The 18,170-nt window shown below is 34.5% G+C and overlaps 1 protein-coding gene and 1 non-coding gene across 7 annotated transcripts in view; both read left to right on the top strand.

The window, feature by feature from the left end:
* Positions 1 to 18,170, top strand: part of PDE1A (phosphodiesterase 1A) — a 324,675-nt gene that overhangs the window by 36,593 nt on the left and 269,912 nt on the right. For 2 of the 6 annotated variants that reach the window (XM_045806257.2, XM_087861895.1), the window contains exon 1: positions 16,951 to 17,119. The exons of 2 other annotated variants lie outside the window; for them this stretch is intronic. In XM_045806257.2, the coding sequence (XP_045662213.1) occupies positions 17,070 to 17,119 (50 nt within the window). In that variant the 5' untranslated portion in view covers positions 16,951 to 17,069. Of the gene's footprint in view, positions 1 to 16,950; positions 17,138 to 18,170 lie in introns of those variants that run through there. 2 more of the 6 variants (XM_045806259.2, XM_087861893.1) reach the window with 1 other exon arrangement.
* Positions 9,062 to 9,133, top strand: LOC148110771 (small nucleolar RNA SNORD36). The gene has a single exon (XR_015726042.1). It is a non-coding gene; the product is annotated as a small nucleolar RNA SNORD36 (small nucleolar RNA).

The following is an 18,170-nucleotide window of genomic DNA, read 5'->3' as shown; positions in this document are numbered from 1 at the left end:
TCTGCTTGCCTGCCTGCTTGCCTGTGTTCCTTCCTTCTTTCCTTCCTTCCTTCCTTCCTTCCTTCCTTCCTTCCTTCCTTCCTTCCTTCCTTCTTTCCTTCCTTCCTTCCTTCCTTCCGTCCGTCCTTCTTTTCCTGTTGTTCCTTTTTTGAAGAGAAGGGTAAAATTACATCTGCAAACTTGACACTAATGATTCTGTCAATTAGAGGTTGAATTAGAGCTTTCTCATTTCAATATAACTTGTAAAGCCCAAATTTATCTAAGAGTTGTTATGATTGCTAGCATGGTAAGTTGTCAACATAACTATCTTTTGGATGAACATTCGAGTGGGAGTAATGTAAAGACAGGAATATTGCTTTCATGTATCTTTAAGATTGCCTACAATTGCTGATTTTTATAAAAATGAAGTTCACGTTTCATGCTTTGAGTTTGTCTAAGAAAATTCTAACACTTCCTATATAGACTATCCTATAAACATGATCTGAAAAGATTATCCTTTACTAGAATTAACATTGACATCTTTTTGAGTTTGAAGTATTTAAGGTTTTCATTCTTTATCCTCATTTCTAACTAAATGGAATCAGTAGGAAGTAATATATATGTGTGGATTCAGTAACTTCAAGTTAAAGGAAGCATCATCAATCAAATCCAGTGTTTTGGAGTAAGATAATACATATTCTCTGTTATAAAATAATACAACAGGAAAGGAGTCATTTATCAGATATTGTGATATTGTAATTTTAGTTTGAACAAGAAAATGTGATAGTCAAGTTGGCAAAGGCCAGACCAGGGGCCAGTAACTTTTGAAAAGTGGTAAGCTAATTCATGACCCCTTTATTTCTTGTATGAGGAGAGATGTGACATGTTCACTGTATTAGCCTCCAAATGGGAACCAAGACATGAGAAGTTAAATAGGAAAAGGCCAACTTTTCCAAATTAAGAAAAGGCCAAGGAATTGCACAAATTTTTCCAAGCAGTGGGACAAATGAACTAGCAAATATATCCAGCATACTGAGTCCAGGTACCGTATTTGGACCTGCATTGTGATTTTCCCATTTTATCTTGGTTTTGACAAAAAGGAATTTGCAGAGATAAATTACTTGGGGGAATATCCGGGCACATAGGAATGCCCCTGAACTGGGAGTTGTATACATGTGGCATGTACATAAACCTTCTCTGTCTCATCACATATCAGGCATTATTAATCTGTCATAGCACCCTTTCCCCTGAGGTTGGACATGATCCACACGGTGCTCTAGGCATCCACTGCCAATCTGTCATAATTAGGAAGAACTTATTTTTTTGTGAAACAGGAGTAATCAACACAGGACTTGACTCATAGTAATATCCAATGGATATTTGTTTCATAAATGAAGTAAACAAGATTGTCAGAATTTATAAAATTCCATTGATGTTTTGTGAATTGTAGCAAGTACATACCAACAAAGAAATTTCTTTTTAGAGTTGTTTATTTTCAGACTTCTAGTCAAAAGGAACAGAAATTTAGTAATGGATTATTTTTATGCTTCAACTCATATTGGTTTGAATAGCTTCTTTTTGAGATTAATTTCAACCCTGCCTGCAGACATTCTTTAGGTCTCCTCCATGTTGAAGGGAAGCTGTCCTTTGTCATGGCAAGAATATGAGTCAAGCTCCATGGCTTCTGCAACAAAACGTCATCTTTTCCTTCTGTGCACCTGGTACTTAGAGAAGAGAGACCCTCTAGTTCTCCACAGAGGACATATGCATTGCCTGAATAATTTTTTTGTGACTGGAGTTTGCACTATGCCATACAGCTTCTGTCAAAAGCATGGAAGGGCTTTGGATTTCCAAATCTTGAATAAGTCTTTACTCAGTTTACAGTAAATATGCAACCTTGGGCTTTATTTGGCTTTGATTCTCTTATCTATAAAATGGACATTACTATAATAGTGCTTTCTACTTCTAGTAGTTTTCTGAAATGAAACTACATAAGTGAAAATGCTCATAAAATTTTAAACAAGTGTCGGGGCAGGATGATGTGGGGGTTGAAAGAATTGTCTTTGTAATGAAAAACATTGGGGTTTATATCTCAATTTCACTATTTACGGTGACTCAAAGTATATCCCTTGACTCCTCTGAGTCTCATTTTCTTCAACTCCCTGGAGGAAAATGGATTTTATGAGAATTAAATTGTCACATATATAAAGTGGCTGACACTGTCACTGGTGCCCATTAGCCAATTAATGACAGCTATTATAATCAATAAATACTAGTTGACATAATAAAAATTATAATCAGAGAAATGCTAAGCACTTTACATTTTTTATCCTCAATCCTCAGCATGTGTCAGATTATCAGAGAGCTACACATACAAGTTATTTTGAAGTATCCTGCAGTGCAATTACTACTACAGAACCTCAGCACTCTATGGTTGGCTTTTTATTGATGTTCTTTTAAAGTGATGGAAATAGATGCATGCCTTTGAATTATTATGCTGTTTATTTTGTTCTTTGCTGTCCTTATATAATAACCCATGTGACAAATTCCTAACAGAATTTAAATATGTATCTCCTTTTATGAGATGAAATGAGTTGTGTATAATACATAATATCTCCCTCTTTACCTCAGCTGGAAGCTTAGAGCTATGTTTTGTTCGCAAAGCTTTAGCCATATTAAGAATTGAAACTTCCCTATGTAATCACTACTTCTTGATCACTTTTATTATTGACATTTTCGTTTTCATGTTAAAATATTCTGGTTCTATATCTTCATTCTTTTGGTAAATTGGCCCAAGTCTCTTTTGACATAATTAGATCACTGAAAATTAGAAAAATATAAGCTATTCAATTCTGATGTTTGATTTCATCTTTGCTATCTGGCAATATTCTGAATTAATTTTATTAAATTCGGGTTAATTTTGAAACTCAAATAAAATGCCCCAGTCAGCATAGCAGTGTGCTGTATATTAATCAAAATAATGTGTACCTTATGAATTCAGCCTTAAAATGGGTAACACTAATTGTAACAAATACAATTTTGCTAATTAGTAGTTCATCAACCTGTGGGTGTAGAACTCATACATTTATTGTCCAATATTTTACCTTTAAAAGAAAATTTGTGGGACGCCTGGGTAGCTCAGTCGGTTAAGCATCTGCCTTTGGTTCAGGCCATGATCCCGGGGTGCTGAGATTGAGCATGGAGCTCCTTACTCAGTGGGGAGGCTGCTTCTCCCTCTGCCTGCCGCTCTCCTGCTTGTGCACTCTCTCTCTGACAAATAAATAAATAAAATCTTTTTTTAAAAAAGAAAAGAAAAGACAATATTAGAATAGCCCTTTCAACATTAGTGTTTTTTTTAAGCTCATGGATGAAATTTAAATTTTACTGTGCTCTTTTGATGACAAAATAAGAAAATTGGTTCTTTTCTCCTGCAACTTTAAATGCACCAAGAGGTAGAATATCCTACCTCTTCAGTACTTTTACATGTTATCTGAAGGGTAAAACTGAATTAACAGAAATATTATTATGTAACATTTTAGGAAGCAAGCATTTAAGGATTTTTTTAAAAAGCCGTACTTCCATTCATAATGCTCTTTTCTAAATATATAGTCTGAGGAAGCTCGTAAAACACTTTTAGTAAGTTAAATAAAATGGAATTGTACCTTAACTTCATTAAAAGCAACAGAGTTGAGAAAAAGATCTACTGCGTTTATAAAGCATTTTGTGGTACTTGCATAATGATGGAAGAAAGAGTGAATGGCCGGTATTTTTTCTATCTAAATGATGTAAAATGATTTCAGTCACACACACAAAAAATGTAACTTTAGCTTTACTAGGATGTGTTGGTAATACAAAATATCAAAGTAATAATAGAAATGATAAAACAATATAGTCTGACCCCAATTTCCAGTCCTTTGGAGTTGCTTGAATTACAAATTCCATCTCAGTTTACACGTTCCTTCTCTTCAGTGAGATACCCTTTATAAAACATCAGGTCTTTTTGGGAGTGGGATGGGGCAGAAGAAGGGTGGAGACTCATTTAGTGTTAGTTTACTTCTCCTCCCCTGTCTTGTCTCGATCAGTAGTACTAATCAATATCCTGCTACCTGATGGCCTCCATCTACATTCGTCGCTGCTCATCTTGATCTTTTTTCTGGGGTCTCATCTTGACATTGCTAATGTCTAACTCATTCCATTCCTGGAACCTGTTGTTGTCTTGCTTATTGAAATAGGAGAAGGTTCTATTTTCTCATTTGGCTTCATTTTTTTTTTAAGGTTTCATTTTTAAGTAATCTCTACACCCAAAGTGGGGCTTGACCTCACGACCCCAAGATCAAGAATCTCATGTTCTACTGACTGAGCCAGCCAGGCACCCCTCTTTTGGCTTCTTAAAGAGTCTAAGCTTTCAGTTTCCCTTTTAAGAAGCTATACACAAGTCCTTGAGGCTGGAGAAGTGGCGATCCAAGGGCAATCACAAAGAATTACCTCTAAAAGTGCTGTTCCAAGCGTACCCCAGAATGATGTCCAGCAATGCTGACTCTTTTCTATTAGAGATTGTCCATTTCCAGTTGGACATGGGAGAAACTGTGAGGTATTTATGTTCCCCTTTATGAGGGAGTCTTTATTTCTGATTGCCTGACCCCAGTTGTCCACATCACTGTCTTTTATTTTTTCTCTTAGAATTCCATGTTGTCTTCATGTAAATAAGATATGATACTTTAGGCAATTACTGGTCCTCCTCTTCCATTTTTTTAAAAAATATAAGGCAAACCAAGGAATCTCATTATGGTATATGTATATGTAATTATTCTCATATCCTATAATATCCTTTTTCTATCTTAATGAGGAAAGTGGTAACTTTATACATCGTTTCTATGTCACCAAGAGAACTAACCTAACTAAGCAACTACTTTGTGCTTCATAATAATCTCATTGAATTTTCATAAGATCCTTGAAAAGAGGGATGCATTTTTACAGATAAAAAGGCCAGGATTCAGAGTTAAGTGGCTTGCTTAAGATCACATGGCTAATTATGAATGGAATAAAAATTCAAATCTAGTGCATTTTGTTGGACCCCAAAGTCCGCGTTCTACCCCATCTAGGGCAACGTTTGGCTCCTTCAGCAAATTTACTCCTCAGTCCTTTAGAGAATTGAGTAGGTTGCCTTGCTGTGTGCAGTATGTGAAACATAACTATTGGTCCTTTCCTTTGATAGAAATATTTACAAAGACATTCTTCTCCATTCAGAAAAGAGCCTATCCTAACGAAATTGAAAGAATAAAATTTTCATGATAGTAAAATACCTAGACCAAGTAAATATATTTCTATATGCTTATTTATCACTTTACACAAAATAGATACACAGTATAAACGCATTAATCAATTGCTTGTATTGAGGAAGCTTATAGATCTGGATACTAAAGGTAGGTTTTTATATTAAAGAAGTCTTTCTCAGTTCTTAAATAGATTTTAAGATAAGGAAGTTTGAGAAGAAGAGTGTCTCATGAAACTCTTTGCAATCACATTCCTGAGCCATTGACTTTCTTATTGATATTCACTAAAGAGTTGGAACATTGAACAGTGTGATAATTTCTTTCCTGTTGAAAAAAATTTCAACAAAAAAAGTGTTCTTAAAAAAGAAGCGAATCGCAACCTAAAAAATTCTTTTCTCAGAGTACAGTACAACCTAGTAGTGAGCAGTACATAACATCTTAATATGTATGAAGAATTAGGTTGGCATATCTTGGGGAAAAAACACTTTGGAGACTTTCAGTTTACTTTCCATCCTATACTTAAAGACTGGTCTCATTTTAGCCCATATTTGAAAAGTCACGATTCAGATTAAAGGGAGTTCTTTGTTTTGTTTTATTTCAACTGGGCTTCCTGTCATAACAGCCAGTAATTGTACTGTGGAATTAAAAGAGTTCTGGGGACTTGTAATGGTTGTGGGACTAGATGAGGTCATTTCTGTAGGCTTAGGGAAAATCTCTTGCTCATGTTTTTTCATCTGCCTGATGCGTATTACCTTTGTGGCATGTTATCTCTTTTATTCAATGAATAATTATTGAAATGTATTTCTTCATTATAATTTTTATGATTGTGTGAAACCACATGACTATGGATTACAGCTGGTGGTTTTAGAGAATATTTTTGCTCGAATCTAAATGTATTGGTCTGTAAAGCAAGTTGATTTCCATGAAACCATTTAGAAAATTTAGTTCACTAAATTGTGAAGATTGTCATTTGCCTACCTTCTGTTTTTTAGATAAGTGTATATAATTTTAACTGAAATGTTATTCCACCTACGTGCAGCACTCAAGAACAAAAATCACTTAGAAATCAGACAAGGTAATTCATGAAAAACAAATTGCTGTATCAAAATAGTCATAGTATCTCTGTAAAAATGTGAAGTCAAATGTCATCTCCCACTGGATTGCACCTAATGTGCCATGTACAAAACCTTTTATTCTAAGTGCTTGAGAACACAATAGAGACTCTCTTCACTCTGTGAATATATCTGTTTATACTTCCTGCTTGCAGTTCTGTGGACAGTGTGTACTGTCTCTTACAGCTACGCTCCCTGTATCAAGCTGACTCCCCATCCTTAAGGTCTCACTTAACACGAATCCAACTCCCTAAAGTCTTTCTGGACTGCAAAGCTGGGTTCGGAGCACCTCCATTGTGGCTTCCACAGCACCATGTATTTACCGAGATCACAGCACCTATCATGTCTTTATTGAAATTTCTTATTTTTCTCTTTCACTAAACTCTAAAGTTCTCAAAAAGAAGGATTATCTTCTTGTTAATTGTTAAATAGCTATTCCTGTAATAATCCCTGACAGAGAGTAACTGTTCAATTAATATTTGGAGAATTGAGTTGAACTGAACATTGAAAATTTCACATTGAGAAAATTATTACCGTGACACAGTCCTTAGATTCAGAATCTTTGGGGAAAAAAAAAAGGTATAAGAGGGTGAGGTCTGGGAGGGGTCTTGCAAGGCCCATTTCAATTGTGTAGAAAATGGAGGGGGGTACCTGCATTATTATTCCTAGTATGTATAAATGACACTTCCTTGTGGAGAAGAGAGGCCATGATTAGGACCTGTGACACAATATAGTGATGTTTGCCGTAGTATAGACTTTTTCTTCTTTTGTTTCATTTACCTATAATAAAATCCATCAATTTTAAGTGTATAGTTTGTAATTGTCTTCAATTATGAAATCACCATGACATCAAGATGTACAATAGTTCTTTCAACTTAAAAAATTTCCTTTTGTCTGGTTATACTTGAGCAGGGCCAACAGACCTGTTCTCTCTCCACCCCTGGCCACAGGCAAAATCAGATCTGCTTTTTTCCTTATAGTTTTGCATTTTCTAGAACCTTATATAAATGGAATTATGCAGTACGTTGTCTCCTGATTTGACTTATTTTACTTATCAAATATTTTTAAATTCATCCATGTTGTTGTGTGTATTCTTATTGATTATTTTTTATAGGACGTCATGAAATGGATATCATAAACTTTTCTTATCCACCCATAAGTTGATAGACATTTGGATTGATTCCACTTTTTACATAATAGCTAAACTTCTATGACATTTACATATAGCTTGTATGTGGACACATCTTCGTTTTCCTTGAATAAAAACCTAGGAGATAAATTACTAGGTCACATGGTTAATATTTATTCAACTTTATAAGATACTGACACATAGCTTTCCAAAGTGGCTGTATTATTTTGTATTTCTACCAGCAATATATGAGAGTTCCACTTGCTCCATATTTTTGCTATACTTGTTATGTTCAATCTTTTTAATTTTAACCATTCTGGTGAGTACGTAGTAGTATCACATTATGGTTTTAATTTATGCTTTCTTAATGACTAGTGATCATTCAGAATCTTTTCATATGCTTATTAGCCATTCATATGTTTTCTTTTGTGAAGTGCCTGTTTAAATATTTTGCCCAATTTTGATTATTTTTTTGTTATTACTGAATTGTAAGAATTCTTTATATAGCCTGGATACAAGCCCTTAGGTGGATATGTGGATTGCAGTTGTGGCTAGCTTTTTGTTTTATTAACTGTCTTTTAAATAACAGAAGTTTTTGATCTCGATGAAATCTATTGTACCAATTATTTTCTTTTACAGTTTGTGCTTTAGGACTCACCCAATATCACAAAAATTTTCTCTTATTTTTTAAATGGAAGTTTAATAGCTTTGGCTCTTTTATTTAGGAACAATTACCCTGAGCTGACTTTCTTGTGTGTGATGTGAGGTACTGGATGATATTAATTTTCCCCCATATAGTCAGTTTTTCCATCACCCTTTCTTGAAAAGACTGTCATTTTCTTATAAAATTATCTTGGTAACTTTGCCAAAATAAACTGAAGTATGAGTTTGTCTCTGAAATTTCTATTCTGTTCCATTGACCTATACATCTATCCTTAAGCCAATATATCACTGTCTTGATTATTGTAGCTTTATATCAAAATTTGAAAGCAGGTAGTCTACATGCTACAATTTTGTTCTCTTTTTTTCAAGATTGCTTTAGCTATTCTAGTCTTTAGAATTTTGATATAAATGTTTAATTTATATTGTTCATTTGCTTTAAAGGTCAGTTAGGATTACGATTAGGACTGCATTAAATCTAGAGATTAATTTGAAGAGAATTGGCATCTTAACAGTTTTGAGAAGAATGGTGTATCTCTCCATTTATTTAGGTCTAGTCAGTAATATTTTGTAATTTTTAGTGTAAAATCTTACAATGCTTTTCATTAAAATTTTTTCTTATACATTTGTTATGCTTTTGTGAATGCGGCTTTTTCTAAATTTCATTTCATACTTTTATTCCTAAAAAATTGAAATACACTTGATTTTTTAAATAATGACCTTAGTTATTGCAAACCTGCCCAAATTCATTTATTATTTTCGTACCTTTCTTATGAATTTCTTTGGATTTTCTACATACACTATCTTGTTGTCTATAATAAAAACATTTTGACTTCTCCATTCTGTATACTTTTTATTTTTTTTCTTACCTTATTGCACTGGTTTGGCCTTAAAGTACAATGTTAAATAAATTAGTGAGAGCACAAATCCTTTTCCCTGATCTTATCTAGGAAGCATTGAGCTTTTTATTACTGAGTTTGATGTTAGCTGGAGTTTTTCATAGGAACTCTTATTTGGGTTAAGGACATTTCTTTTTTAGTTCTAGTTTTCTGGGAGCTTTTAATCATGAAATGGTGGTCAATTTTGTGAAATGCTTTCACTGTACGTACTAAAATAGTTATACACTTTTTTCCCTTTATTAAATTAAATGGTGAATTATGTTGACTGGTTTTCAGATATTAAATCAACCTTGCATTCCTGGGATAAACACCTCTTGGTTATTATATATTATCTTTTTTGCATGACGCTTAACTTGATTTGATAATATTTTAAAATAATTTTTGTGTCTATGTTCATCAGATCTGTTGGTCTGCAGTTCTCTTTTCTTGTATTACCTTTGCCTGGTTTTGGAATCAAAGTAATTTTGGCTTAATAAAATAAATTGGGAAGTTTTTTCTCTGAAATAGTTTGTGAAGCATAGCTACTATTTTTTCCTTCAATATTTGATAGAATTCACCATTAAAGTCATCTGGATCCAGAGTTATCTTTTGGGGGAGGTTTTTATTAACAAATTCAGTTTATTAATTAATATTGGCTGTGCAATTTTTAAAAAATGTTTTCTTCCTTCCTTCCTTTTTTTTTTTTTTTAAAGGAATTTCCCTCTTTCACTTAGGTTGCCAAATATATGGGCACAAAGCTGTTCACAATATCCCCCTTATTATTTTGCAATTCCCCTATTACCTTTTTAATATTGTAGAATCTGTAGTGAGATCCTCTCTTTCATCCTTGATATTGGTAACTTTCCATCTATCCTCCCTCCATCCTTCACTTTTCCTTTCTCCCTTTCTTTTCCTTCACCTCTCTCTCTCCCAAGATTTAAAGTATGCACATGGTTTAATCTCTAGCTGCCCGTTTAGCCTGGTGAACTTAACAGCTCAATAGACAAACCCTGAGAACTCCTCTTATTTCATCCCTTCTGGCCCGCACAGAGTCAGTTTTTTTTTTTAGGGTTCTAGTCACCAAAACCATGGTTCAAGAATAAGGATTCCCATTAGCAGAAAGAAGAAACTAGTTAGGAGGAAGACTGTTACTTCGATTTATGACAGAGAGAAAGCTATAAAACCTTGTGGAAGATCTACAACATGGAAATGAATGGCAAGATCAGCTTCTTGATTCTAAAGAATTTTGTGGATCCATGGCAGGGCTGCTGAGACCCGCGCATAGGAGGCCCAATGTGAAAATCTTCATCTAATTGTGTCTCCACCTTTTATCTTTCTCCAGTTCCATTTTGAAGCTAGATATATAACTCTGAATAAATAATGAATAAATCACAGTACATAAATTGATTAGATAACAAAATTAAATTTGAAAGTTAATTGATTTACAACTCATAAATTTAGTTGATTTACAGCTCTAACCAAACATTTTACCTCCTATACCATGAACCAATTGTGTGTACTTTTCAAATTCTTTATTCAAGAACCCCTTCCTGAAAACCGAGTGATGAATATGAATGACACTTATCCCTTCCTCAAAAATATTCAGTGACTTTCTACTGTTTTATATAACAAAATGCGTAACTGTCTAACATTTAAAGCCTTCTTCTTTCTCATTTTTCCAAGTTTCCAAGTTCCCATTTTGTTATATTTTCATCCTCACCTCTCACACCATTTAAGATAGTTCACTGATTATTTTACCAACACACCTGGTAGATTTCTTGTGCTTTCACCGTTGTAGGGCTTCTTAATTTCTGAAGTTTAGGGAAGTGGCATAAGTTGATCAATGTCAAACACTTTACTTAGGACAGAATGGAAATAAGAACTCAGATCTGGAATTTTTCTGTCTTAGTCTGAAAGATTTGGATTTTATCTGCTAGGAAATAGGGAGCCTTTTAGATTCCTAGGAAGATAACTCCTGAGAAGAAAATGTGGTCTAAACAAGATAAACCTGACATCTTTAAGTAGAAGGGAGGAAGATGAAACTGTGACAGTTATAAAAATTAAGAGGCTGAGGTATCCCTGAGGAGACGCATCAGGTCAGAGGTTGTGGAACAAACAGAAAGGTACTGATTTAAAGCTACTATGAAGAAAACAGTGACAATACATTCAAGACCGTGGGAAGAAGGAATTGGCAGGATATAAAAGAAATAAGGTTTGGGCAACACCTTAAAATTCTTTCTCTAGGTAACCAATATGATAAACCTTATTATGTTTAGTACAATAGATATTTATGTTACTTTTATTTATTTATGCAAATTATTTTTGCCATATACTTTTTCTAGGCGTTATTCCAGACACTGGAGACACAAGAATGAACCATTTATTTCATGAATGAATGTGATCTCACTATCAAAATGTATATGCCAAAATTTTATTAGGGCCATTGAAAAAATTTTGATTCCACAAATTTATTATTTATTTATTTAGCTTTTAAGTTTTTATTTTTATTTTTTTTAAGAGAGAGAATGTGAGAGACAGGGTGGGGAGTGACGAGGAGGAGGGAGAAGGAGAAAATCTCAAGCAGACACCCCACTGAGCACAGAGCCTGGCATGGCTCTATCTCACAACCCTGATATTGTGACCTGAGCCAAAATCAAGAATAGTACGCTTAACTGACTGAGCCACCCAGGCACCCCTGCAAATTTATTTTTTAAAAAGAATGTAATAATCTTGATTTTGGGAATAGTTAGGAATAGCTTCTGTGTTGGTCTGTGGATAACACCATTCAGTAAACATGAAACCAGAATATATGTACTTATGTTTAATGAGGATAAAAATTATTGTTTTAAATTGCATAAAACTGGTTTTAAGGTTAATGTTCGTGAAGTAATTTAGGTGATGCTGTTCCCAACCACCATACTGATAAACAATAGAATCAAGGAAATGCTTTCTAAACTGAAGAGCATATATTTTTTCAACTTTAAAAAAATACTTGTAATTCCTGTGATTTGTTAGGAATTACACAACTTCTCAATGTATCATGTAAGCTATTAAAAGTTTTTGAGTGACTGCTTTAAATTTTTTAATCAAAATATACTTTAGTTACTCAAATTCCAATTCTATAGCACGTATATTTGGAAGGGAAAGATGCAAGCATTCTTAGATGTAGACATTTACAGTATAATTAGCTAAATGCAAAACTGATTACTCTGCTAGGATTTGATGAATAAACTTTAGGCCAAATTTGAAATATCTGATGAGGCCAAATTCCTGATAAATTATTATTAGTGGAATCTTTATGAACCAAAGTTATCCCTTCTTGTAGCTATCACCATTTATTCTTTATCATTGTCTTAAATTAATCCAAATAAACAAAGAAACTGAAGTCATGCTAAATTAAGCAACCCAAGATAATTCTCTAATAAAAATGAAACAAAAATAAGAGGTAGAAAAAAGTGCACACGTTTACTACTTTTGTTTAGTAATCTTTCAGTCTCACTCTTTAATTAAACATTCAGTCAACACATTTTTTGAGTGCTCTCCATGTATCAGTCTTTATGCTTAGCAGGAGAAATACACAGGTGAAGGCAGAAGGATCTATGTAAAATGGTGCCTTCTTTCTGGGTGGTGAAGACAAGTATTAAAAAGCTACCAAGTCAGTAAGCAGGATAATTCCATAAAATGGTAAATGACTTAAAGGAAATAAAGAATGGAATACTAAATTCCTATGGAATAGGAAATAAGCTGGTGGGTCTGCTTTACATAAGGTGGCCAAAAAAAGGCCCTACTGAGAGATACTACTTGAAGTGTTGAAGAATTAGAATTTAACTGATTCACAAAATTGGATGCAGGAGAATGGACTTAGCCTTATAGCTTCTACAGAATAAATTAAACTTTTACAAAAGGCTAGGATATGAAAGCAAATAACTTTTCCTTTACATCCAGGATGCCATTTCAGTTCTTGACACTTCCTCTACCTGTATGAAGATTCAAAAGACAATAGCAAACTAGCAAAATTGAGATGAGCTTGAGATTGAGAAATTGAGAAATCTGGAGGTAATAATAAAGTTTGGTCTAATTACATTATTTTCCTTTTAAGTATCATTTTCACAGGTAAAACTTTGTTGTACTCTGAATGTGAAGAGTGATTCTGAATATGGTATTTCTGGATCATTAAACTTTTTTGAGGTTTGGCTTTAAAAATAATTGGCTCCTTTTGCTTTGTATCCTACTTAGTTTTTCTGAACATTGTGCATCTTTTGAACTGAGTGGAAATTTGTTGTTTCTTTAACTGACTATGACCAGAAGGAGGTCATATCAGTGGAAAATAAGAGTACTCACTTTTATAAGCATCTTTGCTATTTGATTAAAAGGGAAGTTGAGCACCCTCAAAAAGTATCCTGAAGTATTTAACGGATTACAAGTTCAAGAGGCTTTACAATTACTAAATGATTTGTCACAACTCTCTCCCTACTCCCAATTCTCTCTTTCTCCAGAATTTCTTAGATTCTCTCTGTTCAAAGAAATAAGTTTTCTAATAAATACAATCTTCAGGCTTAGAACTGTTCTTAAACTGTTCCAGGGAGAGGGTCATCCTCTTCAATTTTTTTCTTTTAAATCACTGAAAAAGAAAATGTTAAGTTCTCTGATGGTGCATTTCTAACATGAGAGCCTTTCTCTGTAAAATCAAATATAAAATTTAGTTTTATAACTTTAGTTTTGGAAAGACCACTCAAAGTTCAGAGAGGTGAGAAATTCTTCTGCTCTCCATGATCCCAGAAGCCTAAAGAAAACTAACAAGTCTTGGGAGTTCTGGATAGTTGGTGTTGTGTGGTGCAGGTAGACAGATCAGGATGGAGAAGAGAGTTTTGGTAGAGCCAGCTGAGCCATCACCATGGCTCTGAACTCCTAGTCACATACCAAACAGATAAAGTGAGAGGTTGGGCTGGCATAGAAGCAGTTCTTTCCTCGTCATCACTAGCTTGGTGTCCTTGCCAAGGGTTTCCTTGCCAGGAGAGAGCTCAGTTACCATAAGCTCTCTGAAGTGTTCCTTGGCAGTCCTGAGTGAATCACAAGTGTGATTTCATGCCTTTGCTTTTCTTGCTTTTCTTCAGCTTGTGCCTGTCTGTGATTTTGAAAATTAACTATGAATTTTTAATAGACTGTTCATATTTTGCATATTATTTGAACTCTCTAGGGACTAGGACATTATCTTTTACATACTCTTTAATATTAACAAAACAAAAATTTTTTTGTTTGAAATGTATTTTTTCTCCCTTATATAAAGCAGTATGTGAGTAGGCAGATTCTTGAATTGTTCCTGCTTCTCCTTGCCAGAAGAAAATATAAGTATGTCTTCTACAACCCCTTTCTTATGGTAACTAGTGTTATTTGAGGCTATCAAAATACCAGCAGGTGGCTTCTTTTCCTTGTTGAATACAATGCAACCTAAATATCTTCTTCTTTCACATAAAGGGGTTAAATCAGAGTAGATTTGCTTCTTACATCTAAAGGTTAAAGGCCAAGGGATAAAATGTGCATAGTATTGTGTGTGTGTGTGTGTGTGTGTGTGTGTGTGTGTGTGTGGCTGTGACTGCTATAGGATTCATAGGGATGATATATAGGTTAGTTTTATAATATTTGGTTTTTTTAATGAATATTTTTAGAGATATTGAGATTCTTAGATTTTGGGTTGTTGTATTCATAAGATCCAGAAAATTAGTTACAAGAATAATATATTTAACAACTTATTTGAAGCTCATAATTATTAAATATATTGTGGAACAATCCTTGAATGGGTAAATAAACTGTGGTACATCTAAGTAATGAAATATTATTCACCCCTAAAAAATATGAGCTATCAAGCCATGAAAAGACATGGAGGAATCTCATATGCATATTACTAAGTGAAAGAAATCTGTCTGAAAGGCTATATACTGTGTGATTCCAATTATATGACATTCTAAAAAAGGTAAAACTGTGGAAACAGTAAAAAGATCGGTGGTTGTTAGGGGTTGAGAGGGAGGGATGAGTAGGCAGAGAACAGAGGAATTTTGGGCAGTGAAATACTCTCTCTGAGACCTTAATGATGGATACACATTATACATTTGTCCAAACCCATAGAATGGACAACACCAAGAGTGAACCCTAATATAAACTGTGGTTCATCAATTATAAGAAAATGACTCACTCTGGTGGAGGATATTGATAATGGAGAAAGCTGTGTATGTGCAGGGAATATTTGGGAAATGTCTGGGCCTTCTTCTAAATTTTACTTAAATTTAAAATTGAATTTTAAATTGCTCCAAAAAATAAAGTCTTAAAGAAAAACACTATAATCTTTTATTCTTTCTACTTTAAAATTTCAACAAATAAAGAAAAAATATTTCAAAGTGTTGCTATTTTAATTTTTAATTTAAAAAAATCAGAGAAAAATAATCCAAAAATTTTGTGCTGGGGAGGGGAAATGTTTTTCCCACTCTCCACTCTACTACTACCTCTGCAACGCCCTGCCTATCTCTTTCTTTCTCTTCCCCTCAAAGATTAGTCAATATCTGGGAAAATTTGGCAGACATACTAATCCTAAAAGGCAGGAGGGGTGCCCTGCTCCCCTTCTTTCTCCTCCTCATACACAGATTGATTAGGTTAAGTCAAGCTGAGGGCTCTTCCTGTTAACTGTCACTCCCCATAGTTAAGCCTAAGTCTGATAGAATGGTAAACCCCAAGACTTTTGATTTGAGGTTGCCAATCAGAACCCAGTCTCTTTCTTTTAATAACAGACCCAAATTTCTTTTGAAAGCCAGCCTCTTCCATTATCATTGGTTGATGGAATTGATCTTATTCCCAACATTGGACAGACGGTGGGGTAAGGGGAACCCCTATTGGCTTAATCCAGTAAACACGGTCTGCCTTCCCAGTCATGAGACTGGGTCACAGATGGGCATGAGACCCAGTCAGAACTATAAGATACATGAGACTATTTTTGGAGCTTCTGGGAAGAACTAGGGTCTTCCTTCTACTGAACTAGGGTCTTCTTTTTACTGTGGGAGTAGGAAAACAAAGAGTCAGAGCCGTACAACCTTTTTGCTAGCAAAAAGAGATCCACCATGAAGATGAAGCTTACCCACAGAGGAAAGCACAGCTGAGATCCACAGAAACCAAATCTTGATGACATTGTTTCAAACTGCATCAAATCACAGCTGAAGAAAGCACTAGCACTGAATCTTCATTTTCTGGGCCTGCACATTTCCTATTTTTCTCTAAGTCAATTTAGCTCAATTTTGTTACCTGCAACATACAGGGTACCTATGGCCCATGGAACTCTCATAGCTAGTAGGCTAATCTCTGGTATATTCAATGCCCTCTGTTCCCACCAGTTGAATAGTATGCTTGCTAAGAATCTGCTGTGATTCTTCTCAAACTTGTTTAAGGCAGTTGTAATTTTATATAGTAATAACACAAGTTAATTAAGTATTAAATAAACTAATAAAATGAGTATGAAAAGAAAGTTATTGTATACACAGAAACTAAGTTTAATATTTTGAAAACCTCATGAAAAGTAAGTCACATAAAAAAGGTATCTAATTTAAACTGAACAAGACAGGAACAAGAGTTTGGAAGAAAACTAAACAAAACCTGTAAGATTTTGAGCTTAGTTTGCTTTGCAGAGGTCCTAAATTCTCATTCCACTTTAAAGAAACTAAAACGAAATCACAGAGAGGCATTTTGGGTGTGGTTAATTCTAGAGAGGTGAATTGAAGCTCCTGCAATCAGCAGATTCCTTTGCAAAGATAAATAGTTTGGTTCCCACATCAACTGGCCAATGACTGCATTTTCATAAACCTTAAGTTAAGTTAAAAAGTTGTTAATTATTATTTAATGCTTTCATACTTTAACCAGTATTTTTGGCTAATTGACTACTGTAGGTTTCAAAATTCTGTGAGATCAGAGGGCTTTTACTGTTCTTGAATGGAAGATAGGCCCGGGTGGGATGGGAAAGTGACATTAAGAAAATGAAGCTTAAACTGTCTCGAGATGAATGTGCATCTGTCACAGGAGAGGCTATTGGGATTGTGGGAAGGAAGAGCGGTGAGTTAAAACATCAAGGTGAGAGGTATCCTTTTGTGTTTTCAACACAGGAAATCCTTATATAGTAGTCAGTAGCTATCTATGATGGATTTTAGGCAGATTTTTATTTTAGGAAGATCTCTCTGGTGGTAGGTTGGAAGATGGATTAGAATGAGCAGGAAAAATGTTAAAGGAAGATAGTGTCAATGGAAGTGGTCACCAACTAAATAATAAGATTCAGAAAGAAGGACAAACAATAGATAACTTTGCACTTGTCAGTGAATGGAGTATGAGGTGACTAAAAAATATGCTCTTTGACCTTAAAGAGTTTAAAGTTGAATAGTATGCGGAGACCGAGTATTTATTGAGCACGTTTTGTGCCAGATATGGTGCTAGGCACAATGGGGAAGATTATTGCTCTCTAGAAGCTCAGAGTTTTGAGAAAAAATATATGCTACAGTAAGCATAGGCTAGGATTTAAATTTTTTAATTTTTCTGCTTATATCCAATCCCTTTTGTAGAATTTCCCACAGAATGCTGGTAAAAGAGCTGCATCTCCCATTACGTAAGCCAAAGGTGGCCAGATATTCCCTTTCCCCTCTCCCTGAAAGCTATCATTTCTTTAGGGACCCAGGATGAGCCAAATGGATGTTCTTGACCAAGCTTAAAACTTGGAGTTTTTGATAAGGTATCGGGTAGTTAGAGATGAGCCGTAGGATGAGTTCAGCTATCAGTATCTTTCCAGTAAATTCCTTTTCTGATCAAGTTTGACCTAACAGGTATAAACACAGGCAATACAAGACAAAACACAAAATGTGATTTGGTAGAATAGGAAGGGGAGAGACCTTTAAGACATACCATAAGTACTGAAGGAAATTTTCATGGTCTATCTTCCTTCCAATGTGCACTGGGGAAAGCCTTTTTAAGGGGGAATGATTATAGCATTCCCTTCTCTGAGATCTTAGCTTACAGAGGATCTTTGAACTCTTTTCTTAAGAGGTTAAGGATTTAGTATTGTATTAGGATTTCTGTCCTTGGTTTTGTGGTATCAAACTTTCATTAACTATAAACT

Source organism: Ursus americanus, chromosome 1 (assembly GCF_024610735.1).
Source record: "Ursus americanus isolate L20-20 chromosome 1, mUrsAme1.1.p, whole genome shotgun sequence".
Classification (NCBI taxonomy): Eukaryota; Metazoa; Chordata; class Mammalia; order Carnivora; family Ursidae; genus Ursus; species Ursus americanus.
This window is presented reverse-complemented; position numbering and strand designations above follow the sequence as displayed.